This window comes from Macadamia integrifolia, chromosome 6 (genome assembly GCF_013358625.1).
Source record: "Macadamia integrifolia cultivar HAES 741 chromosome 6, SCU_Mint_v3, whole genome shotgun sequence".
In the NCBI taxonomy this organism is placed as follows: Eukaryota; Viridiplantae; Streptophyta; class Magnoliopsida; order Proteales; family Proteaceae; genus Macadamia; species Macadamia integrifolia.
In genome coordinates, this window is record NC_056562.1 from 40,728,706 (window position 1) to 40,755,602 (window position 26,897).

The window sequence follows — 26,897 nt, forward strand, 5'->3', positions numbered from 1 at the left end:
GCCCCTGCTTGTTGCTGCCGCAAGTGCCCTAGTTGTGAGTTTTTCTGTTGCCAGCTCCTGTTTCTTCTACAGATCAGTGTCTCTTGCTCCTCTTGGGTTAATTGCTTTTTTTTTGTCTTACTCTCAACTTATTTGGTTGAGTTTCTACTGCTCTTGCTGCTGTAATGGCTGAACCAAAAGCCCCCCCTGACAATGTTCAAGTCCAGGTAACTACTATCAAGCTTTCCGGAGTCTCTAACTATCTACTGTTACAAGCCTATATTCATGCTAAGGGAACGCTTCAATACATTACTTATGATCCTCCCAAAATTGATCCTAAGGATCCTACCACTAAAACTGCTTATGATGACTAGATGCGTGAGAACTTCATTGTTAAAATATGGTTGTGGAGAAGTGTTGAATCTTCTATTGCTTCCAATGTCATTTTCCACGATCTTGCCAAGTGGGTTTGGGTAGATTTACAGGAGAGTCTCTCACAGGAGAAAATAATTCTCGTACTTATGACTTGTACGAGAAGATGTTCAACTTTAAGCAGGGTGATAAAACTCTTAGTGAGTATAAAGGCATTCTTGAAGAACTTTAGATACATCAGCCTCTTACCAATAATCTGAATCAATTGAAGAAACAACGTGCTGAGTTCCACGTGGCAAAATTCTTGGCTGGACTTCATCCTAATTATCAGTTTGTTAAAGGTCAACTTTTTACTAGTGAGAAGGTGTCCTCTCTCAATGAGGTCTTCGCTCGTCTTCATTGTTTGGTAACTCCGTCTAAGGTTGACTCATCTCCTAAGATAGCTCTGCTTTTGTTGTTGGCCATGGTTCTGGCAAAGGCCATGGTTGTGGCTATGGCTGTGGTTCTTATGGCCATGGTACAGGAGGACAAGCAGTTGACAAGTTCTCTCGTGAGTGCAACTATTGTGGTAAGCCAAATCATACTATAGAAACATGTTGGGCAAAACATGGTTGGCCAGAGTGGGCAAATGAGTTAGTCAACATTGTCACAACTGATTCTGAGTGTGGTACTTTTGGAGACACCACACTTCCATCTACACCAGGCACTTCTTCCATTGGTACTGTGTCTTGCTATGACTTTAATCAACTACTCAATTGTCTCCAACAACTTTATTCTGCATTAGCCTCCACTTCCACTCTATTTTAGCCCACAGAGGTAACTCTGCCTTTCTTACCTCTACTTCTCCCACGCCGATTCCGGTGCTTCCTACCATATGACGGGTAAGTCCGACTTGTTTTCCTCCATTTCTAAAGTTTCTAATTCTTCTCTTGTTATTCTTGTTGATGATTCCTCTACTCAAGTAACCGGTCATGGTGTGGTCTCCCTTACCTCATCTATGAATTTGTTCGTTGTTCTCTATATTCCTAAGTTGCCCTTAAGTCTTCTATTTGTCAGTGAACTCGCTAAACCTCTCAATTATTCTCTTAACATTTTTCTTCTTATTGTGTCTTTTCAGGACCTTCAACCTGAAGGACGATTGGTGGAGGGCTTGAGCGGTTTGGCTTGTATTAATTGGATGGTACTGGTTCGACTACTGCTGCTTCTGCTACTACCACTACTAATGGATCTCCTCTTCGTCGGCACTTCTGTCTTGGGCATTCCCTCCTTATCTAAGCTTCAATTGATGGTCCATAGTTGTCTCTCTTTCTCGTATTGAGTGCGTAGTTTGTGAACTTGGGAAGCATCATCGCTCCACATTTCCTGCTCATAGTGTGTCTCGTAGTTCTTTATTTATTTTTAGTTCATTCTAATATTTGGGATCCCTATTAGGCTAGTAATAGATTAAGCTCTTCGTACTTTGTTAGTTTTGTTGATTACCATTCTCTTTTGACTTGGGTCTACTTGTTAAAATATCGGTCACAATTTATTTCTGTGTTAAAATTTTTTTATCATGAAATAAAAACTCAATTTGATGCTTCAATTAAAAATTTTCGGTCTGACAATGCATGCATGTTCCTAAGCAGTTTTGGTGATGCAGTTTTTATTGTGTGTTACCTTATTAATCGCATGCCCTCGTCTGTATTGGGTAATCATACCCCGTTTTCTATTTTATATCTCATACGTCCTTATTTAGTCTTTCTTGTGTTTTTTGGTTGTGTGTGTTTTGTTCATATGTTACAACTCTAGGTCGATAAATTATCCCCTCAGGCTGTTAAATGTTTCTTTCTTGGTTCTTCTCGAACTCAAAAAGGGTACAAGTGTTATGACCCTGTTTCTCATCGCCAATTTGTCAGTGTTGATGTTACTTTCTTTGGAAGTACTGCTTATTATTCTACCTCTATTTCATCTCTAACTTTGACTGCGGCTCCTCCGAACGAACCACCTATTCCTCCACTACCAGTCTTGCTTTACCCAATCCTGGTACTACAGGTCCATCTGACAAACCCGTTGCTCTTCGAAAAGGTATACATTCTTGTACTCAGAAATCCTTCATGGCTTATCCTATTGACAATTTTGTTTCCATTTCTCATCTTCCGTCTTCTTTTCGTAATCTTGCTTTTTCCTTGTCTACTAACTCTATTCCCAAGTCTCATCATGAGGTATTGTCTCACCTTGGGTGGAAAGTAGCTATGAAAACATAATTGGATGCACTGTTAGCTCATCAGATATGGACTCTTGTGGATCTACCTCTTGGTAAGGATCTTGTGCATTGTCAATGGGTGTACACTATCAATTATAATCCTAATGGTTCCATTGAGCACCTAAGAGTGTTTGGTCGCCAAAGGATATACTTAGACTTATGGGGTGGACTAGTTTGAAACTTAATCTCTTTGGTGGCATGGTTAAACTCCGTTCGTGTTCTTATTTCTCTTGCTATCAATTTGGATTGGCCTCTCTATCAGATGGATATCAAAAATGATTTTCCATATGGCAACCAAGAAGAAGTTTATATGGAGCAACCTTTGGGTATATTGCTGAGGGGGTATTCTGGTAGAGTATGCAAACTTCATAAGGCCATCTATGGGTTGAAGTAGTCACCACGTGCATGGTTTGACAAATTTAGCTTTATTGTTCTTCATTATAGGTTCTCGCAATGCCTACTCAGATCACTTGGTGTTTGTTCGGCACCAAAAGTCCAAATTGTTGTTCTTGTTGTTTATGTGGACGATATTCTTATATTTGGCAATGATGAAGTCAGTATTATTGAAGTTAAATCATTTCTACATCAACATTTCCAGATAATGACTTGGGTCTCCTCCAGTACTTTCTTGGCATTGAAGTTCTTTGGAGTAAGAAAGTGATTAACTTATCCCAAAGGAAATATGTACTTGACATGTTATCTGATGCAGGGTTGTTGGCTTCCAAAGCAGCTAATACCCCTATGAATCCTCACCAAAAGTTTAGGGCTACTGATGGTGAAGATTTTGAAGACAAATACCGGTATAGGAGATTACTGGGAATACTTATTAACCTCATTGTCACTAGACCGGGCATATCATATGCTATTGGAGTGGTTTATCAATACATGCAATCTCCAAAGAAGATACATTGTGTCATTGTGAGCAGTTTGTCGTATCTTGAAGTTTTTGAAAGGAGCTTTAGGGAAGGGGCTCGTCTATCATCCCCTTTAGAGTGTTCATTTGGTTGGCTTTTCTGATGCTGATTGGACTGGTGCTGATGGTGACAAGAGATCAACCACCGGGTATTGCACATTTGTAGGTGGTAAATCTTGTTACTTGGCGGAGTAAGTGACGATCTACTGTTGCTAGGTCTAGTGCAAAAGCTGAATATCGAGCCATGGCTCATACTACTGTTGGGTTAATGTGGTTAAAGTTAGTACTTCATGAGTTGGGTTTTCTGGTCACTCAACCTAGAAGATGTTCTATGATAATCAGGCTACTATTTATATTGCAAGTAATCCTATGTTTCATAGTGAACGAAGCATATTGAAGTGGATTGTCATTTTGTGCGTAATGCTGTCATGAAGAAGTTGATCGTCACTCCATTTGTTGTTTCCACTGACTAACTTGGAGATATGTTTACCAAACCCTTGTTTGGTCCTGCTTTCAGAAAGGATGTTCCAAGCTGGGCATGGGTGGTCTATATGCTCCAGTTAAGGGGAAGTGTTTAAGAATGAAACTTTTGTACCGTGAGGGTACAAAGGTCTTATGTGGGGGTCAGTGGCATCACTTAGATGCCTCTCTGGACTCCCACACTACTTGGAGTTAGGAGATATTATAGAAGATATTATTTTGATTTGTTTTTAGTTTCCTATTTTCCCTTGTTTCCTAATTTTCCTAATTTCTAGTTTCCTTTTTGTGTCTTGTACTTAGTAATTATAAAAAAGAAAGCAAGGGAGACTGCGGTTCACGATTCTGTAAACTAGCAGTCACGATTCTCTTCTTCTTCTTCTCTTTTGGTGGTTGTTAGTCTAAGGTATTGTTACATCTATGAATGAGGAGTTGGAACAAATAGAGAAGAATGACACAGAATGTCATAGGCACCACGTGGGTATTTGAAAACAAGTTAAGATGGAAAGGTTGTTAGAAACAAGGCAAGATTGGTGTGTTAAAGGCTATGCTGAAGTTGAGGGAGTAGACTTCGATGAGACTTTTGCTTCAGTGGCAAGGCTTGAGTCTATTAGGATGTTCTTGGTCCTAGAAGTGTACAAGGGGTTCACAAAGCTTTGTTGTCCCTCCTAAAGTGTTTGGCTTGGTATGCTTTGCTCGGAATCATCATGTTTATGGCAAGCTTGACCCCAGGGGTCTCATTTGCATTTTTTTAGGTTATTCTCCCACTCAAAAGGGCTACAAGTGTTATCACCCCCTTCCAGGTGTCTCTCCATGGATGTGGTATTCCGTGAGATTTAGGCCTACTACTCACTTCTTCAGGCGGAGTCTTCTAGAAGTGAAGAGGTTCCTTTGATTCCTTCATTTGATGGTCCTCCACTTCTTTTGATGGATGAGGGAGGAAATGACACTGGTGCAAGGTTTAAAATCTCATTTCGTTTTGGTATCTAGGTGGCCACAATGTTTTTTTTTTGGTTGGCTGTTTTGGTGGTCAAACGGTGGTATTTTGACCTGAAACTTGGGGGATTGCCTATTTTAAGGTTAATAAGCATGCTAAGAACTTAAAAATGCAAAAATATTAGAACATGATATTGTTTTAGAGTTGTACCTTTGTTTGGCATCAACCGTCGAACTGTTCTGGAAATTGTACCTACTTCATTGCTAGAACAAGATGTAATATGATAGTAAAACAAATAAATAATGCATTTAAGCTATGATCAAACATACATCAACATTAATTAGATAATATTTAGAGTATTAGAGTAGTATACTATGCAACTCCCTAATCCACAGTCCCAACTAAAGTCAAACACTAAGCATGTAACTTATATAACAGTACAAGTGTACAACAGTAATCATAATGATTATGTAGTATCTACTATCTACTGGAAAGAACTATGACGACTTGGCTGGATTCCACGCTCAGTACAAAAGAAATGACGTGCATTTTCCTCTGACTGCACCACAAATGCATGCCACGTCATAGTGAATAATCAAACGTAGTCCTCCACAGCTACCAAAAAGACTTGACTCATCTATATACTGAAGGTAACCTATCCGAGGGTATGTATCACCGCCATAGTATAAAGAAGAAGAACCCGCCATTGAGTTACTGTCAACTAATGGATCCGGCAACATGTACAGGTTGGCTAGGACCGTTGGGTATGAGAATAAAGTGTCCACAAAGCCAACCATGTGACTAGGTCTGGGAGCCATAGTCAATACTACGACTAGGAATGGATGATGTATGCCCCATCCCAGTGAATTGACTATAAGGTCTATGATAGTGCGACCAGGTGCTCCCTCCAGTAAATGATGGGACATGCCATTTCCCATTCCCTCTACTCACTGTTCGGATGACTATCCCCACCACTCAAACTTATTCCACTAATAGAAGTAGATAGACTATCAATGTCCATACAATCTCGTTGCCCTTCACCGAATAGGCGACGAGGCCCTCTACTGTAACCTGAACTCCTCCCTCCACCTAACGGACGTGCACCATGATGAGAATCTTGTGTGGCATACTCAAACTGACTCTCCCCAGTGAATCGCACCGGCTCCGGCTGTGGATTGGCCTGCTCATACTGCTCTCGAACTCCTTCAAATCTATCACCACCACCTCCCCCTTCACCACCATCACCATCATCATCGTCACCATCACCGTCGCCACCATCATCACCCTCTTCATCGCCTTTTTCATCTCCATCTCCATCACCATCACCATCACCATCACCATCACCATCACCATCACTATCATCACCATCACCATGTGTTGTCTGTGTCTGTGTCTGTGTCTGAGTCTGGGTGTGGGTACGACCACCCGATGAAATGGACCAATCCTCATCGTCATCATCATCATCATCATCCCTACTAGGTGCATACTCAAATGGTTGAGGGGTCTGTGAATGTATCCTTCCATCTGTAGCCATATAATAATCAACATTGACCGCCATCTTTCACACTAGATATGGGTCCGGCCTACCTCCCGGCCGATCCATCAACGGCTCGCCTCTATCCCTCACCCAGTCCACTAGAGGATCCTCATCATCTGAGTCGATCTGGAAAATATCTGCCAGCCCGATCTAGCCCCTATCATTATCCTAATCCATGCGTATGTGTTGCATCCTCAGTCTCATATTATAATGCGTATACACCAAGTCATTCAGACGTTGTGAACCCAATCGATTCCGCATCTTCAAATGGATGAGTGAAAATGTGCTCCAATTTCTCTCACAACTAGATCCATAACATGTCTGGGAGAGTACTTTGATGGCAATATTCCTCAATTCCGGAGATGAACCCCCATACAACGCCCACCATTCAGCTGCATTATAAGTTACAACAAGTGTACAAGATTATTTATGTTCCAAAAAACTTAACACTTGCATAAGTAACATACTAAAATTTGGATTTCATACCAGGATCAGTATTCGTACGACCCGCATATGCGGCGGGAGACCAGAAGCTGCCTAATGCATCCCTGAATTCTTTCGTCTATAACAAATTTACAAATAGGACCCTGGTTAACAACCATTGTACTGAAATTTAGATTCCTGTAGTGTATTAGTAATAGTAGTACAAAACTAACCTCAGTATTGGCTTTGGCTTGTAGATCGGGGTTTGATTGTAACTTGGCAACCACCTGCTTCATTGCTTCTAGAAGATCCGGATCCAATGCAAGTCTCTTGTTGTATTGATACCTAGGGTTTAAATAGTATGCTGAAATGTGACAAAACATATTATTTTCAATATGAACATTAATGCATTTTTATATCACATAAAAGAATGTATTCAGCTTTGCTTACCAGCCTTATGCAATGGATGCGAAAGCTGGCGCTCCCAACGGTCTTCTATTATTTCCACAAATTTCCTACTTCCACATGGGTTGGCAGCATAGACATTTTCCTTCATCATTACAATAGCAGCCCCCAGGCTTGGCAAGGTGGGTTTGAAAGCAGAATCCACCAACTTCAACATGCCAACAATTGGTGCCAAGATTTTAACCACTTCACCCAGTTGTGTCCAAAACTCCTCTGATGAAATGGTTGCCTGTGCCTCCCTATCACCAACTGATCCTGCTTCCTTCCAACCAAACCACTCCTTAGATGCGAACATGGATCGAAGACCAACTTTCTTGGATTCAAAACTCTAGAGTGCAATATAGTTGGTAGCAAATCTTGTGAGACCGGGCCTGACCAAGTCACCCCCGTACTTCTCCCTCAATAGGTTCAATGAAAACCCATGATTATAGACAAATATGCTCACTTGCCTAGCCCTTTCAACCACAGTCTGCACAATTTTAAGTTTTCCCATGTCCTTTAACATTAGGTCAATGCAGTGTGCTGCACAAGAAGTCCAAAAGAGTTGGAACCTAGGGTTGTTCATCATTTTAATTCCTGCCTTCTTGTAGTGATGGGGACATCCACGTACCAGCGGCGTAGGCGCAAGACCCAGCCACATATGCATTCCATTTGGCTGGAGGAAAGCTAGAAGAAAGAAGGAAGAAAGAAGAAGGAAAGAAAGGGAGTCAAACCAGCCTTCCCAGTGTTGGGTTCGACCCCCCCGTTTTCCTTCCATTCGGCAGATCCTTGTGGATCCCACCAAATTCTATTTTATTTCATTACTTTATTTTAATTCATAGTATTATTTAGCTGTTTGAATAATTAGGAAATTGGAAATTTCTTTCTATTGGTCTATTAGGTAGTTTATAATTTCAATGATTGAGTTTCTAAATAACTCCTTTATTTTTGGTAGTTCTACTCTTTATAAGTGTAAGGCCATTGGCCATCTTTTAGTTAATGAATTATTGAATGAAATTAATTTTTTGAAAGACAAAAAGCTGTCGCCCCTCTCTCTCACGATATTCTCTCTCGTCTCTCTCTCTTTCGCGCCTCCCCTCTCTCTCATGGCTTTCTCTCCCATTCTCTCTCTCTTTCCTTGCCTCTGTCTCCCTCAACTGCTGCTGCACTATTGCAGCCATTGCTCGTAACAACTGAAGGCCATATTCCTTGGATACACCCCACCTGGGCTGCTGCTGATCTCCTCCTCAATAATTGGGCTGCTGCTGAATACTGTGTCTTCAAGCTGGACTTTTCTCCTGCGTCAAATAAGGTGCACTACACCTCTATTTTGGGAGGACTTTGACTTCTCCTTTTCTCCTCAGAACTGGGCAGCGTTAAGGTAAGTAAATCGCCACCCCATCCCACTTCCTTGACTGTTTATTACCCCTGTTATTTTCCTTCCACTGAAACCTGAAGTTAGTCCCTGTTTTCAAGTAATCTATTTGTTGTTATCCTAAAAGAATTCTGTGCTGTTTTATCTTATTAATTGGCTGATTTTGGAGAATTGCATGGTTTACTTATTATGCTTAATGTCTTGGTTGATCTATGCTAAACCTAACACATATTTGCTGCCATGTTCCCTTCCCCATATCCCCATTTGACGCTTGGGTAGTTTTAAGTTTTTTTCATGCTTAGACTATTATTGGCTGCTGCTACCCTGTTAATTAGTCTATTATTCTTGCATGTTAAATCTGTATTTTGCTGAGCAACTTTGAACCCAACCCAATTCAAGGCCTATTGAGTATCCCTTGTCTAGTGGATCGACCCCTTGTAGGAAACCTAGTTGTCTAGGCCCCCCTCTCTACATCATGTAGATTCCATTGTCAGTCACAATTTGAACAACATTTTGTATCCCAACTTTTTCCACAACATCCTTCAAAAGCTTGTAAATATATTTTGTATCCTTTCTTTCCTTGGATGCATCAATAGACTTCAAGAAAATGGTTCTACCATCACAATAAACCATAAAATTGATGATGGACTTTCTCGTGGGCCCTGTCCAACCATCACATATTATGGTTACCCCATAGCTCTTCCACATAACTTTTAACTCATCAATATATGCTTTCAAGTCAGCCTTCTCCTTAGGCAAATATACATTCATCACCTCATATGCAGTCGGCCCCTTTATCGCTGAGGAGCATCAAGCATCGGCTGGTAATAGGGACTTGTGGTGGCGTTTGCTAGGATGCTATGAAATAACATCCACTTAGACACTACCTCCCCAACATAAGCCTTCATGTCTCCCCACATCCCCTTTATCTTACGCTGCTTACTACCCTTTTTCCTGAATGCACTGGGATCCTGTTGTAAAACGGGGTTCACACGATATGGAACCACTGGAGCTGGAGGTGGGGCTGCCCTTGTACTCTGTGATCTCCTAAAGGGCAAAGGGATTTGTGAAGATCCACTACCTCCTCTAGATGGACTAGCCCCCTCCATGTCTACGCCTTTCCATATCCTCATGAAGACTCTGTCGGCTCAATGCTTGCACCTGTCGCCAATCTCTAGCCTCTTGCTCAGTTTCTATGTCATCAAGCACATACACCGGGTCATCGCTATCTTCATCACTATCATCATTATATCGATGCACGGGAGCATGTAGTGCCTCCTCAAACTCTATCCTCGTCTTCTCCTTTGCCGCTTCTCTTATTCCCCCTTTCATGTCTTCAGCTATGGCCTTGGCAATATGATTAGGCACTTCTCTGCATGTAGCCACATCTGAGGAATTTCCAAGCAGATGTTGCTTAAGTCTTGTGGCCCCAACACCCATAAACCTCTTATGACAGTAGTTGCATTTGTTATGCCTCTTATCGCCATCAATCGGCTCTCCGTGTTTTCATGCAATCTCTCCACTATCACGACTGCTATCATGTCTCCCACGTCCTCTCCCTCTTCTCCCGCCTTCCTTATCGCCTCCTCTGGCCATTTTATGTCACCCTGATGCTGATGCATAGAAAAAAGAATGTCATTATTGACTTCCAAGTATATGGTAGCTACTTATATTTTATTCTTACATAAAATTATTTTTTAATCAATTTTAGAAAATATTTTAATGACATAATACAACAAAATCAAAGATGTTATAACATAACAAGCATATAGTATGCTCCAAAACACTCTAATATTAATCTCCTATTTTTATTTTATTTTTAAAATCAAAACAGAAAATTTTCCCTATTTTTAAAATTATTTTTCAATTATTAATCTATTTTTCATATTTTTGAAAATTAAAATAAATAACTACCGGCTGGAAAAAAATTTCACTCCGATGGAGTCGTAAAATAGCCATTGGTGACTAACATATATATAGTTGACAACCGTCAAAGCAATATTTAGCATAAAAAGTAACAATTTATGTTAATGAAAAATGAATTTTTAAACCAGAAAAATAAAAAAATATATATTTATGTACCAAAAAAAAAATTGACTCCGTGAGGTCATAGATCGGCCTCTAATGTCTAACATATAAAAAATCTACAAGCATCCAACAAGTATTTTTATACTATTTCAAAATAAAAAAAAAATTGTTTCAGAGAAAGAACTTTACCTTCCCTAGGCTTTGAATGTATAAATCCTTCTTGTAGGAGTCCAATAGATGTCAAAGAGTGTGATGTGGCTAATTAGAGGATGGAAGGAGTGTTTTCACTTCAAAGTAGCCTCCTTGAATAGAAATCACCGAAATTGCCAAGACAGAGTCGAAATTTTGACTGTCTCGTTGAGATGGAGTATTTATAACAAAGGGATTGTACCGTTTCGGCGAGATACCGAAATTTCTGTATGACCGATACTTTGCATACATCTTATTTCGTATGTAGTTTCGTTTCGGTAAAAAAAAAACCACCGAAATTTCGAACTTTGCACTGGTGTGACTATAACTCAAGAGGATCTTGAGGATGAGGGAAAAAAGGACATTGGTGTGACTGGGACTCAAGAAAATTCCGTACATGGGGAGCCATCGGTTCAGCAGAAGTTTTAGGTGCCTATTTAGGAGTTACATGTGTTTTCTCGCAAGAAGAGGAGAACTGACACCACCACTCACATTGCTCTTTGATCCTGAGTCTACTCTCTTAGGTATTCCTTTTCCCTTTAGTTTCGACTATTAACTTGATTTTCCTAGTACCCATAGAAAAGGAAATAAAACTTGCACTTAGCACATTATCTCTAACATTGTGTCTTATAATTCTCTATCTCCCTCTTATCGTGCTTTTGTGTCTTCCTAATCTTCTGTTTCCATTCCTCAGACCTGGCAATTGCAGAACTTAGATGGAAGGATGCAATGAATGAGGAGATGAGGGCCCTTCACAAGAATGGCACATGGGACTTGATCACTCTCCCACTATAGAAGCGACCAATAGATTGCAAATGGGAGTTTATAGTAAAAAAAAAATATAGATGGAACTGTAGGTAGGTACAACAAGACTGGTTGCCAAAGGTTTCACTTCATACGAGATCGACTACCAGGAGACTTTTGCCCATGTTGCTAAATGAACACACTTAGAGTTATTATCTCCTGTGTAGTGAACATTGATTGGGAGTTACAACAATTGGATGTCAAGAATGCTTTACTTCATGGTGAATTAACAAAGGAAGTATATATGGATATCCCACTAGGCCACTCCAGTCCGAAAACCCAAGGGAAGCTGTGCAAACTGAGAGGGGCACTATATGGACTGAAGCAATCTCACAAGGAGTGGTTTGGTAGGTTCCACAAGGCTATGGTAGCAGTTGGCTTCACACGAAGTAATGTTGATCACACTCTATTCACTAAAAGGGTGGGTGATCATGTTACCATCCTTGCTATTTATATGGACGACATCATTGTTACTAGGAATCTTACTGTTGTGATCTCTAAGCTCAAGACATATCTTAGTAAGGAGTTAGATATTAAGGACCTTAGGAAGCTAACAAACTTTCTTGGGATTGAAGTGGCACATTCTATGAAGGGTGGCGTTCTTTATCAGTGGAAATATACCTTAGACCTCGCATGTTAGGGTGTAAGCCTTCAGATACATTTATTGAGGCAAATTCCCATTTCAAAAGCAAGTAAGGTGAGCCGGTTGACAAAGGTCAATATCAGAGGTTGGTTGGAAGACTCATTTACTTGTCTCATACTCGACCAACATAGCTTATATAGTTAGCCTTGTGAGTTAGTATGTGCATGTTCCTTACTCCTCTCATATGGAAGACGTGTTTCATATTCTTCGTTACTTGAAGTCAACTCCAAGGAATATCATCTTATTCTCTCCTTCAGATCACATGAGACTTGAGGCTTATACCGATGTCGATTGTGCAGGTTCTCCAGATTATCATCGTTCCACTACGGGCTACTTTACATTTGTTTGTGGCAACCTAGTTACACGGCGTAGTGAGAAGCAGTCAGTTATGGCCATGTCTAGTGCCGAAGTTGAGTTTCGAGCCATGGTGCATGGTATTTGTGAGTTGCTTTAGCTTCAAGGTCTTCTTCAAGACCTAGGTATGTCTATTCAGTTGCCGATGCTATTATATTGTGACAATAAGTCAGCCATCAACATTGCACATAATCCAATCCAACATGATTGTACTAAACATGTTGAGATTGACAGGCATTTTATCACGGAGAAGTTGGGGCAAGGATTCGTATGCATTCCTTTTGTGAGAAGTTAAGATCAGTTAATAGATATTCTTACAAAGGGGCTTAGTAGTTTAGTTTTTTCATTCTATTTTGTGTAAGTTGGATATGTGTGATATCCATGCACCAACTTGAGGGAGAGTGTTATAATGTGGGTCTTAAGGGTAGTTTGGTCCTTATTGGTCTTTATTTGCTATTAGGGGCTTTATGGTCCTACTTTGTAAAACCCTAATCTAAGCATTATAAATAGAGGCGGCTTATTGTCACTTAGACACATCATTATTTTCCCCAAATCAACAAAGTAGTAATCTAGATAAACTGGGTGTAGCAGTCTGAGGTGATTTGGGAGTTGCCTCAATCCAGGACAAGCTCCGTGAAAGCCGTCTAAGGTGGTATGGCCATGTTCAGTGGAGATCCATGGATGCACTAGTAAGAAGGAGTGATCAGATTCAGATGGAATGAGCTAAAAGAGCTAGGGGCAAGCCTAAAATGACTATAAGAGAAGTAGTGAGGAAGACATGCAAAGATTAGGTCTTGACTTTAGTATAACCTCAAGCAGAGTTGTTTGGAGGGCAAAGATCAATGTAGCTGACCCCTTTTAGGTGGGATGTTTCTAAGGTGTTATGTCTCTTTTTTCTTTAGTAAAAAAATACTATTTTACACACTGACAGATCCATGTAGCTGACCCCATTTAGTTGGGATAAGGCTGAGTTTTGTTGTTGTATCGTGCTAACCCAACTCCTATTTAATCTCCTCTTTTTAACTCTTATTTTGTGTCCTATTTGAATGCTAGTTAGAAGTAACCGACCTTCCTTGTCAAAACCGTGAGTGGGGTCTCCATCTCTCCTTCTATTATTTCCCCACTTCTTTTTTCTTTTTTTTTTTTAAATGATATATTTATCTCTCCTCTTATCTTGTTTCTTTCTTTTGACTCCTTTCTCTCAATAAGTACAAATGGAGTGAGGAGGCTGCTCCCACATACAAGAGTCCAACTCTTATATTTTCTCTCCCACTTTTTTTTTTTTTCAATCCAAACCCAGAATTTCCAGATTTGAAAGGTGAGAAACCAGAATTTGAGATGCATAGTACCACCTTTTTGGATATGAAATTCCCTACTTCAAGCTTGAGCTCTTCTCCTTCCAAGCTCTTTGAGGAGTGTTCTTCCTCCTTCCTCTTTCTTTCTCCCTTTCTTCTTCCTTTTTCTCTCAAGTCCTTGTTGTTGAAGATGCAAAATAGGTTTCTACGTATTTGGTTTCCCCCTTTTATTCCAAGGTAAAAAAAAATGAATTTTCAATTTTACCCCTCATCACCTCGCTTCTAAGTTCTAATCCAGCGTTTTTCATGCATTTTTAAGAGACTTGGATATCCTACTATTTGAAATTACCCATCTACCCTTGTTGAGAAAATCCCATCTCTCAAATCAACCCTCCATTGGCATCTCCACCATCCATGGGGAGCCTCCTATTGCATATAGCAGTAGTCACTTGCCATTTGTAAGCCTTGCATTTGTGAATCCTAAAGCCCATTGCCACCTAGAATGACATGTATCACCAATCATTTTTCATGCATTTTATTTCCCTTTTTACCCTAACCTCCTATAGTGACATGTGTAATCCACCTCATCATGTGGGGCCCACAAGGAAGTTTGAAACAAAAATCTAAGAAAATAGAACTGTCCTAATTGCTTCTAAGGATACTTGAAGGCAAGACCTATGGCTTATGAGAATGACTTGATAATGATTGGACTATTAAATCCCTCAGTGTTCTTTAGCCCATTATAAATACAAAAGCATATCTCACCCATATTAGGCTTTCTATCATTATTTAGTCATTTAGACTTACTTAGGTTCATTAATACTACACCCATGACATGTACATTGCATGCTCCTAAACTTAGCATTAAGAGGCGAATTTCAAATTTACCCCCACAAACTGACCAAATTAAGTCGATGTCCACTGGACGAAGTCCATCAAGTACTTACTGGCAAATATAAAAAAAGTTCAATCAGTCCCTACTTGGTGTGGGCCTGTGGGGTATTACAACTTATCAGCACAGCAACACGAAAGCTGTGCACCAACAGGCAACCAGCCTTAACTAGCTTGCCCTGTTGCACGCATGCGCAAGAAGACACAGCACACGAAGGGCTCAATGGGGGTTTCACTTAAAAATCAAGCAAGGCATGAAATCTGTCACTAGTGGTTGATGGAATGCCACTGAGAAGGCTGAAGAACTTGAGTCTCCGTGACCAAAAAAAATACACGGGCATGTTTTTGTAATTATTAAAGAATTGGTGACTACAGGTTCTTTAGCCAGAGTGCGGAGGGGGCTTGATGTAATTATGAGAAGTTTCATCGGATGCCAAATTGACAACCCAAAAGGTGCCACATTGGCACATATGCCGATCCAAGGATGCGCATGTGTTTGCGCTAAAGGGTGGAGTCAATCCTATCGTGCAATCACTGACTGGTCGAATGTACTGATTCTCTCTATGCCGGATTACATAGAAGCACCAGGGCTAGGCTGGTCTATCATGCACAAAGAAACATTGTGAAGATTCCGTTTGGTTTAACTTAATTGGGGCCACTCTCATAAGATTCTAATCGCAAGGTTGGCTCTCTTTCCCACTCTTTTGAAGTGATTTGATGGTTTGGGCTGCCCCCGCTTGCGCAGGTCATCACAACACGAAATGTGTCCAGACCACTTTTTGCGTTACACTTTGCATCATCGCCTGATTCAGATCTGATGTTCCTAGTCAAGGGATTCTCTATTGATACACTGACAGCATTGTGAGGCTCAGATTTCGCCTGCTTCCATGAGTTTCTGATCAAACGAACTAGATGCGATCCATGCTATGGTGCTTCGCAGGCATACTAGAACTCATAAAAATATTCCATTTGAACTAATTCTACAGGCCGAAATTGAAATGGTGCTATCGCCCTAACCACTCCTCCGATTGAGGTGATTCAAAAGAGGTTCTTCCCCATTTTGTGAGAGCTACACAACTTCCATAAGAACTGAGAGAGTATGTGTCCCACTAAGCTTGAGTTTTGAAGAACTTCCTCTCTACCAACTTGTGTGAATATTAATGAAGTATCATTGAAGTGGAGTGAAGGTAGTTGAGGTTCATTGAAGTCAAGAGAACTTATGTATGTGAAGAGGAAAAGGGAGAAGACAAGAAGGGGACTGCTTTGTCAATACACTTGATGATTCAAGTCTCCCTCTAGTGAGGATCAGTTGATAACTCCCGTGTGCTACTGAAGGCCACACATATAGCATCTCAGAGTGTGATTAATAGGGTAAGGTAATCATTCTGTCACATTTCCGTTGTTATTTGATTTAGATTGACTGTGTAGTTTACCTAAAGCGTTGTAAGAGGATTGAGGACTTGTAATTGCTTTTGAAAAAACTTTGTAACCTGTCAAGTAGAGACTTGATAGTAGTTGGGGGTTGTAACTTGTAACCCTTGCCTGAGTGCCATCTCAGGCTGAAGCAAGAGTTGGGGTTTGAAATTCATGGTCCCATGAGATTATACTATGACAACAAGGCTGCCATCAGTATTGCTCACAACCCTGTCCAACATGATCGCACAAAGCACATTGAGGTTGATCGGCACTTTATAAAGGAGAAGATTGACTCCAAATGTATTTGTACACCCTTTATAAAGACAAGGGATCAGCTAGCTGACTTGCTAACTAAAGGAATACATGCTCCTCAGTTACAGTCTCTCTTGGGCAAGCTGGATATCTACTCCACAGCTTGAGGGGGAGTGTTAGGATTATGGTTATAAGAGTATTTTTGGGTATGCTTTGTAATCATATGTAGTAGGCTGTATTGAAAGGAGTTAAGTGGATTCCCACTTAACGAATCCTGCCCGATACTTCTCTCTCTCTCCCTCCTTTCATTCTCTTCTTTTTCTCTTCCTCTCCTTCTACTTCCCATCTTCCATCCTCTTAATTCATCTAGGGTACAATACGAACTGAGATAACCAGCTACCCCCATCCCCCTTGTATCCATCGATTCTTCTTCTTCTCCCATCTTCAGTTCTACAATTTTTGTGCATACTTGAGACTATCCAAGGCTGTCTGAAATCTTCAAATAGTTGCTGCTTTGCTGCTGATCTGAGACACACAACCACGCCTGAGGCGCTGCTATTCTGGAGTTTTCTGGTAGCCGACTGTTGTTCATGGATATCCCTACCTGCTTTACCCACTGAAGCCCATCATTTGGGGATCTAACAGGCATCCATAATCCCCACTCAACCAGCAGTTATGCCCTTTCTGTGGCCTGGATCTGGAAATATAAGAAATCTCCCTATTTGACATAATTTTCAAGAATTGAGGTAACCTGTGTTTTGTCCGGAGTTCTGTCGTAATATTTTGAGGTTTGTTTCATAATGTTAAAACCACAATTTTTTCTACTTTGTTTTGTGGGATCCATGTAGCCGACCCCATTAAGTTGGGATAAGGCTTGGTTTGTTGTTGTTTTTGTTTCATAATATTAAGACCTGATTTCCATTGTTGTTTGAGCATTAACTAGTGACTGATTATTGGTGATCTGATTACAATCATATTTTCTGGATTTGACCTAATCTCCGCCTTGCTAATTGGGTGTTTAGGTGGTTATTGATTTGCCTAATAGGCCAGGTTACAGACCACTATTGTTAGTTGATGTTGGGGTTATAAGAGGGTATTTTGTCTATTGTTTTGGGCTATTACATATACTGATATCAGTACCTACGTCAGTGTTTTGTTTGGAATTATTTATTGATCCTAACTGGGGTTGGGTATTGCTACCTACCTTACATTAGACCAAATCCCTGTTTTGGATGTCCTAATCAAGAATCCTAACCATAGTAGGATTCTTCCATTTCTCCAGATCAAGCCATCGGATCTGGTTCAGATTCTTAAAGTTATTCCTCTACCCAATTCTGAAATTCAACCAGAAAACTACCTGCATCTGAAATTCTGATTGTTAGTTCTCAAATTTTTCTTGAATCTGGTCATATATCATTCATCATGATTCTGGTTTAATCCGAGTTTCAGATACCTGGTCTCTTAGGCATGGTTTAAAGTATCTCCGATACGATACGATACGATACCCTCCTATACGCATCTTAAATTTAGCCAACCGATAATAATACTTTAATCCTTGATCTTTAGCATATCTTAGCGTATCTCTAATACGATACGATACCGTCTGATACATATCTTAAATTTAGCCGACCGATACGGCAACCGATACCAATACATTAATCTTTTCTCTTAGGCTTCTAGAAACCCATCAGTTCTCTTTCCAACAGATTGGTGTTTATATAATCTGATTCAAATTTTGATGGTTGGATTAGCAGAAATCAAAGAATCCTTGACAGAATAGCGTTTCAAGAAATCAATCAAGATTGGAAATTTAATGAAAGCATCAGTATCGTATTTAAGAATACTGATGTTCTGCACTCAAATAATCAGGATTAGTCAATATATCTAAGATTAAAGCTATATGCACAAAGAAGAAGGATTCTGACCTGGTTCTTCTTGGTCTTCCTACACTGGTAGGTCTTCAATTCTGCATCAAGTATGATATGATAGGAAGTTAGAAACCTTTTGCTACTGTAACATGCAATATGATTGGATTTCTAAACTCCAAAGGTGCTTTTGTGGGTTCCTATTATTGGATGTAAAGTATTAGGAAGAATTTGTTTTTCCTCATGACATTCCTGTTGTGTTGGGGACCACCCTTAACAGTTGATATACATATATGCATTCACAGAGGAGTGTGTGTGGAAAAGGGATGCTTGTTAACCCAACAAGCAAGGGTTGGGCAGACCATGTGGTTTGCCCCACACAGAGGGTCAACCCCTACATTTGTTGGCTCTTTATTTGGGGACTTAGTATGCACACATGCATTTTCTGTTTGTCAGGTAGCTATTCAAAATATTAACATCAGTGAGGAGCTACAAGCTGTGATAGCTCCAGCAATACTACCACGAACTTTTCTAAGTCTGCAGGTACATTAACAACTCAAATCTCCAGTTTAAAATTCCTCTGGGTATCTTTTGGTATATGCTTGTCTGGCTGCTTATTGAATTGGAGTTTTTTTTTTTTTTTTTTTTAAAAGTAAGTGGTGGTTGATATTCCAAAAGCAAAAAAATCCAACAAAGATAGCTTAAGTAGCTTTGGACCGCAAGGCTTAGCCGACTTCTCATCCTTTTTTACCATTTTTTTCGTATTTTTTGGATGCTTGGATATTCAATTTTATGTTTGTTGGTTCAAAAATCAAGAAAAGGACCAATACGGCAGCATGGTTCGGGACCTGTTAATTGTTAATGTGATTTTTTTCTATTCTTCTCTCTTTTTTTTTTTTTGGGGGGGGGGTGTGGGTGGGTTGTGGGTGGGGAAGAGGTAATTTATTAAATAAGCAGAGAATGCAGACATACAAACCTACGTGTTACACATACACTACATACTTAGAAAGCAAGTCTTGGCTTAGTCCTATTCATATCTAGTTCAGCTTATCGTGCATGACCTTCCTCGCATTAAAGTCAGCCAGGTGATTATTTTTTCCACTGTTATAATTAGTATCACAAGTCTTGAACAACTTAGTCAAAAAACTCCCGTTGCTTCTCGATAGTGATTTTCTGCCCTACCTGATCTCCAACTGAGATTGATATTGAGACCTGGTCTGGACTTTATTACTCTGATGTTTAATTTTGTTTTCTACATTGTTTCAGGTCTGATTTCTTCACCCATTCAGTCCTTGATCCCTGCTTTCTATTCAGTTTGAGAAAACCTTAAAAACTGAGATCAATTGGCTTGATCTCTTGTCTAATCTTTTTTTTTTTTTTAATCTATTGTTGAATTACTGTTGGTGCCTTGATTTGTTTTCTCTGTTATAGTATCCTGCAGACTTGGGGCTAGGTTTATTACTCACCCTAGTTCTGCATTAAAACCTCTACAAGACACCCGCTCAAAATAGCCTCAAAGGATGCTACTTTTGAAAACACACTTGAATAGGGAAAAAGCACCCCCATTAGAAATAGTCCCAATTTTTTAATTCAATTTTGACCGTTATGAGCATTAAAACCTCAGCAACTCATTACTCAGGTATGCCTTTTCCCAATTGAATATTAATAGATGGCTGAAAGACGTTGCAAACTAATTTCTCAAGATTCAACAACCTTTACAAGCTCACCCAAGAGTCCTTGCACTTGACTTGAGGGCTATGTGGGGAGACGAGGTAGTGTTAAACACTAACTAAAATAAAAAAAACTCACAAAGGGCTTGAAAGCAATGCAAAGGTCTATGAGAAAACTGAAAACACTCAGTATGAAAGCTTCTGAGACTGTTTTAGAGAAAAGAGGCAAAGTGATGGCTTGAGACAAAAAGTAATCATCCAACACAAGTTTGTACGATTCCTATAAATGCTGGAGTGAAACCTCTACAAGACACTCACTCAAAACAACCCCAAAGGACACAACTTTTGAAAACACACTTGAATAGGGAAAGACACCCCCATTGGATATAGTTCCAATTTTTAATGCAGTTTTGACCGTTGTGAACGTCAAAACCACACTCATTGCTCAAGTATTCCTTTCCCCAACTAAATAGGCGTGAATCCTTTTTTCCTATTCAACTCTGTTTAAAACCATGTTTATCACATTGCACAAGTGAATAATTTGGTCATTTTATTTGAATTAATTATGACAATGGATTTTCTCTCATCAGAATTATGAACACCTGTCTGCAGATTTTGCAGTTCATCCGGGGATTTAGAGCTCAATTTCCTTTGAGAAGCTCAGAGAGGTAGTACTGTTCTATCAAATGTTGTACATGAATTCCTAGAAAAAAGATGCAAGTAATGAACTTTGAACTGGGACTCAATTGAGTTGCAGGAAATTAGTTGGAGGATTGTATTACCTTACATATTTGGATGGTAATATGCTTCTCGGCCGTGCTGTTGGAGGTGGAGGTGTATTTGTGTTCACCAAAGCTCAACCTTTAACATGATCAAGGTGAGGTTCATCTCCTCCTTAAGCTGATTTTGAGTTGAAATATAGATAGTATTAGTTTACAAAGTAAAGTAAAATCCTACCCCGCTCAATACAGAGTCCACACCCATGCACTCACCTGTCGTAATTTCTAGCTTTGTTGACATTTTTCTACAATTAAAAAGAAAATTTATTATCTTTAATTGTTTAGAGCGATTCATTCAGGTGACTCACTTCGTAGATTTCCAGTTGTGGACTCTTAAATGCAAGGAAAATTAGTAATGTTATATTTGTGTATGTGTGTGTGTGTGTGTGTGTGTGTGTGTGTGTGTGATTTTCCTTATCAAACATTTGAGGAAAATTTATTACTCTTAAATCTTTGTTCTCTTTTCGGTCAAGGATGAATCTGAACCCAAACTGTTTGATAAATGGGTTCAAAAGAGTAACCTGACTAGGAGAGGTTGTGAGAAATGACATGCATAGTTTGGGTTTTATACCAACTATGGCCTCAGATAGAGCCAATTGGAGAGCAAGGATCCACGTTGCCGATCCTGTTTAGCGGATAGTCTCTTGACTTGCTGGGTTGTGCCTCTTTCCTCTTACTTTCTTCTTTCATTTGTCCTTTTCGTTAATCTTCATTTTCACTTCTCTTCTCATTCCCACCTCCCATCAATTATGCGTCTCTTCATTCCTTTTTTTTTTCTTGGATCCATGTAGTTGACCCCAATAAGTCGGGAAAAGGCTTAATTTGTGGCTGTTGTTCAAAAGAGGAACCTAACACGATCCGTTTAGTCAAGTCAACTCATAACTAACCCACAGACCTCTTTAAAGAGTTTATTATATTCTTTATTAATAAATAATAAAGTATATTTTGCAATGCATTTTAACAGCTAGCTTTCTTTACATTATTTTTAGCCACGATTTGTTGCCGCCTTGCTGAGGAGGATGATGTATGGTGGGGGAACTATTGCTCGTCGCTTCAGAGTTAAAAAGTCACTGTTCTTTTGAGTACTGGGTGCAGCTTTTCTTCCAGGTGGCAGCCTCTTGGCATGTAATTTTCTTTTTTGACAACAAAACTGTACTTGGCATGTAATAACTTTGTATACATGCATATGCCATCATCTATTCACAGGCTGAGGCAACACACCAATTTGGCTTTACATGTGAACTTTAATGCTTTGGGTTCCGTTTGGTTGCAAGGAAAAGAGAAAGAAAGAAAAATTTTTAACTTTAAAAGGAAATATTTATAATCATGATGCCATATGATTATATCACTAACAACGAATAGTCCCATATATGGTTATTAAATTTGATACACATCAAAGTACGATATCTTTCTAATGTTAACTTCCTAACTTCCTTTTAAAAGCTGCCGCGATAGAGGGCTGCAGCTAAGATTTTTAATTGTGCCATTATGGGAAAAAAAGAAGACAAAGGACAACAGGTCACTAGTGTTTACCAAATGGATTGATCAATTGATCACGCTGACCAGAGGGATAGGGGAATCAATTAGGTGAACCGTTTCGAATTTGGACCTACTATGGTACACCATACATGGGCTTCCAACCCCCCCCCCCCCCAATTCATAAAAATGAATTTTTGTTAAGAATATTTGAGGCTATGTTTGATTGTAACGGAAATTTAAAGGGGAGGGAAGTGAAAATTTTAAACTTAATAAAGAATTTTTTTGTAATCATTATCCTATGTGATTGTAAAAACTACTTAATTTTTTTTTTCATATTTAATAATGATGCATTTTACATGTAATTTTTATTTTATATTATATTTTATAGCAAAGGATCTCAGATGCAAAGTAAAGTAAAATTTAATGGCCTTGCAGATGTGGATGGTTCTGTTCAAGAAGTTTACTGGGTCAAGAATATGACAAAGTTATTAGACTAGCTGGGACCTTCTATTAATTTAATTTTTCCATTTTTTAATACATTTATTCCAAAGGTGATGACTCCTAATTCTTTGGTCTGTTGTTGTGGGATTGATTGATGCGGATGTGGATATCGAAGGCAGAGTACAAGTCTGGATCATCTACTATTCACAGGAAGTGCTTCTAGATTTGGATTTTTTTTTTTTTTTTTTTTTTTTTTTTTTTTTTTTTTTTTTTTTTTTTTTTTTTTTTTTAATTTGTTTTCCTTTTTTTCCCCGTTCCATATGCTTTTATGTTTTATGGCTTCAAGTTTGTATGATCGAGGGACATCTTGTCTTTGGTTTGTCTATTTTGTTTGAATTCCTTCTTTTAGAAGTAACCCTCCCTTGGTATCAAAAGACTAATATTTACTAGGTGATTATGTATACGTATATGTAAGTTGGATGCAAGCTGATGCATTTCATTTGCCAGTCCAGTAAGTTGGGTTCTTTTTTTTTTTTTTTTTTTGGGAAAGAGAAGAAATTCAATTAAAGAAGAGAAGTGAGAAGGACATCGTTATTTGGGTTGCAAATACACAAATTAGATTTTCTAATCATAACATTGTATGGTAACCTAGTAAAAAAAACAACCACTTTATTCGTAGGCTTGAGCCAAAAAGAGTGTAGGGAGGGTGTTATAGACATCAAGAAAGAGAGGGACTACGCTACAAGGCCATGAGGTGGTTGTTAGGTCAAAAAAATAGGTTTATAAGATCTTCAAAATTATTCCACACTTCCTTTATGCTCCATCCCATCACTTGTGCTTATTTAACTCCAAGAAGGAAGCCCCTAGTGGTATGGATTACCCTGTCATCAAGTTGGCGGTTGTGAATGGGATACATTCCACCTTATGTAGGAAACAAGTTGTCCAACCACACGTAATGAGATTAGGAACAGTAACAGATGCAGTAATTATAATGATAAAATCGAACTTAGGAAAAGGAATGGACAAAGCTTGAGATACGATTATTTGTATCTGTTGAGCTGGTTGCATAGGAGAAGAGCTATAATTTAGATTGTTAATTTGCCATAACGCAAGGGACATGATTTTGTTTGATTGGGTTTATCATGTTTAAAGACAATGTAATTCCTATGACTCCAAATAAAATAGCAACTATGATGAAGTGGAGAAGAAATTACTACGTTAACCTTCAGGGATCCAATTAGAATTAAAACAATGCATAAATGGTCTATTTTTCTCTTTCTTTTACGCATTGACAAGTACTAGTAAGTTCTCTCTTACTTGTGTATGTTGTGCAATCGTCTTATGCTGACTATCTTCAGCCCTCTACTTTATTAGGTAATAATAATTTGGAAAAGCTCATTTATACTGTCTAGTGTCAGAGACTTGTTCATATTGTCTACCCTGTTCTCTCGCCATTGAGATTTACATAAAAAAAAAAAAAGTTATGTCGCTATTGAGTATTGAATGGTGATGGCATGGTATGGAATGCTCCACATCTTTTATGACACAGGGTTTCCATCTAGCACGGTGGACATGTTTGGATTGGGAATTGGAAATTTCTATCTTAAAAGACCGATATGATTTTTACACCTCTCCCCCAATCCCTCAAAAAAAAAAAAAAAAAAAACCAATTTGACGAGAGGAGGGGAGGGGTATATTTGTATATGAGAAATGGATTGTTCACTCATAATCAATGTGGCATTAACATTCTCTCTCATGTGTAGGTCTACACATGGATAGATATAGAATGACCTACACCATAACAGATATAGAAAGAGGAGGATAGAGTTGGATGCAAGACGTAACCTGCTTTGCTACTATGCAACAAAATCATTTATTTTTTCCCATAGATGATCTTCTACATCTATTCTCAATTTCTACAACAACAACAACAACAACAACAAACTCAGCCTTATCCCAACTTAATGGGTTGGCTACATGGCTCTAATACAGAAGGCAATGAAATAGGAAAAAATTCACATAGAGTTGGGGGAGGGAAGAAATGAAAGGATGAAAGATGAGAGTAAGAGGAAAGAGGCGCAACCCACAAACGTCAATAGAAGCTCAACTACTTGAGTTGGCAACATGGATCCTTGCTCTCCAATAGGCTTTGTCTAAGGTCAACTTGGGAAAGACTAAGATTATGCATGTCATTTTCTCACCAAATCACCTATGGCCATTTTAGGCTTTCTCCTAGTTTTCTTAGCTCCTTCAATCTGAATCAAGTCACTCTTCCTTACAGGGGTGTCCTTAGGCCTCACTTGAATATGGTCATACCTCCTCAATCGACATTCACGGAGCTTGTAATTAATTGGGGCAGCTCCCAAATAAACTCTATTATGCTCATTACTTTGTCATTCATATTTTTCTTGCACATCCATCTTAACATCCTCATCTCAACTACACATAACTTCTTTGCATGTCACTTCTTTGCTGCCCAACATTCTGCCCATACAACATGGTCGCATAGCAATCTTCTAGAATTTTCCCTTGAGCTTCAAAATGATACGTCGGTCACACAACACTCCGGATGCACCTTTCCACTTCATCCATTCTCTGTAAAACATCATCCTCTATGTCACCTTCTTAATTTATGATTGACCCCAGATATCTAAAATAATCACTTTGTGTAATTTCTCTTTCCTCGATTTTTATCATATTGTCATCCATCATGGAGTGGCTAAAGCTACACATATACTCCGTCTTCAATCTACTAATCATAAACCTTTTGTTTATAATGTTTATCTCCATAGCTCCAACTTAGTGTTGATTCCTGTTTTATTCTCATGCACTAAGACAATGTCAAAGAGCATACACTAGGAGACTTTGTCAATGATGTTATTTGTTAACTCATCCATGACAAGTGCAAACAATAGGGGCTTAAGGCCGATCCTTGGTTTAACCTAATTATAGTTCAAATAGAATAAACATAAATGCACATATGCTAATTAAAAAACATAGACATCATAGCAAGCACTACTAAAAAGACTTTGTTGCACATATGTTAGGAAACTTAACACATATGTAAATAAAATGACATATGAAAAAGAAGAAGGTCAGCAGTCAAGATGGTCGTAGAACAGCTAGGGTGCGAATCCAGCAAGCACTTGGGTGGAGTAAAGTGGATCATAGAGCACCATTGTACTAACGTGCGTGCTATAGTTTTTTAGCTTGGTTCTGGTGCACGCCTGACTCTCCATTGAGTGAAAGCGAGCCTTTGGCAATTGGGTTGCATCAATGATTGATCATAAGCCCCTATTTGTTTGCACTTATCATGGATGAGTTAACCAAGAGTATCCTTGACGAGGTCCCATGGTGTATGCTCTTCGTCGATGACATTGTCTTAGAGCCCGTTTGGTAACCCTCTCAGGATATTTTTTTTGTTCTTTATTCCATTTTGGAACGGAAACAGCCAAAAAATCATTTGGTAAATTCCTTTATGTTTCTGTGCCCAAAGAACAAACCAATTCAGAAACTCATCCCAAGAGTGGAAATCAAGTAACACCTTTTAGGTGTTTCTTCATTTGAAAATCATCTTACATAAATAAAATAATAAAATTATTGCCATTTTCTCTATAAATCCTCTCAAAGCCCAAAAGCCATTCTATCTCGTCAACAAGGAGAAGCTGCTGCTAGACCTTGGGGCCTCTTCTTGCTGATCACTGCTCCAAGTCGCTAACGGTTGCCAATCTTCACCGCTCAAACCTGCTAGAACCGAGACTACTCAAAGACCCATCTCGCCGCAAGACATATCCCGTAGTGCAAGAGAGTTCAATGCTCGTCTCAGACCTCTCCTCCTCTCTCATATCTCTTTTTCAGGTTTTGGATCCCTACAGCCATTATTCAAACTTTCCCACTTTACCACTAAAATGAGAGAACCAAGGAGGTCTAAGGGGTTGTAGAAGATCCATAGCCAATCCAAGAGAGTGAAAGTGAGAGTGACCAACATCGATCGTCTTCAGCATACTAGGTGAAAGGCACACATATTTTATATTTTGATCCAAACATTTGTTTTAATTTGATATCGTGTTCTAGTTGTCTGTATGGGAACCT

The 26,897-nt window shown here is 39.2% G+C and overlaps 1 protein-coding gene across 5 annotated transcripts in view; it reads left to right on the plus strand.

Moving 5' to 3' along the window:
• LOC122081823 (probable plastid-lipid-associated protein 10, chloroplastic) overlaps positions 1 to 22,109 on the plus strand; it is a 34,668-nt gene extending 12,559 nt beyond the window's left edge. For 2 of the 5 annotated variants that reach the window (XM_042649148.1, XM_042649152.1), the window contains exons 6-9: positions 18,893 to 18,979; positions 20,719 to 20,774; positions 20,864 to 20,983; positions 21,875 to 22,109. In XM_042649148.1, the coding sequence (XP_042505082.1) occupies positions 18,893 to 18,979; positions 20,719 to 20,774; positions 20,864 to 20,978 (258 nt within the window). In that variant the 3' untranslated portion in view covers positions 20,979 to 20,983; positions 21,875 to 22,109. Of the gene's footprint in view, positions 1 to 8,501; positions 8,706 to 18,892; positions 18,980 to 20,718; positions 20,775 to 20,863; positions 20,984 to 21,849 lie in introns of those variants that run through there. The other 3 variants (XM_042649150.1, XR_006141234.1, XM_042649151.1) reach the window with 3 other exon arrangements.
• Positions 22,110 to 26,897: the final 4,788 nt, after the last annotated feature.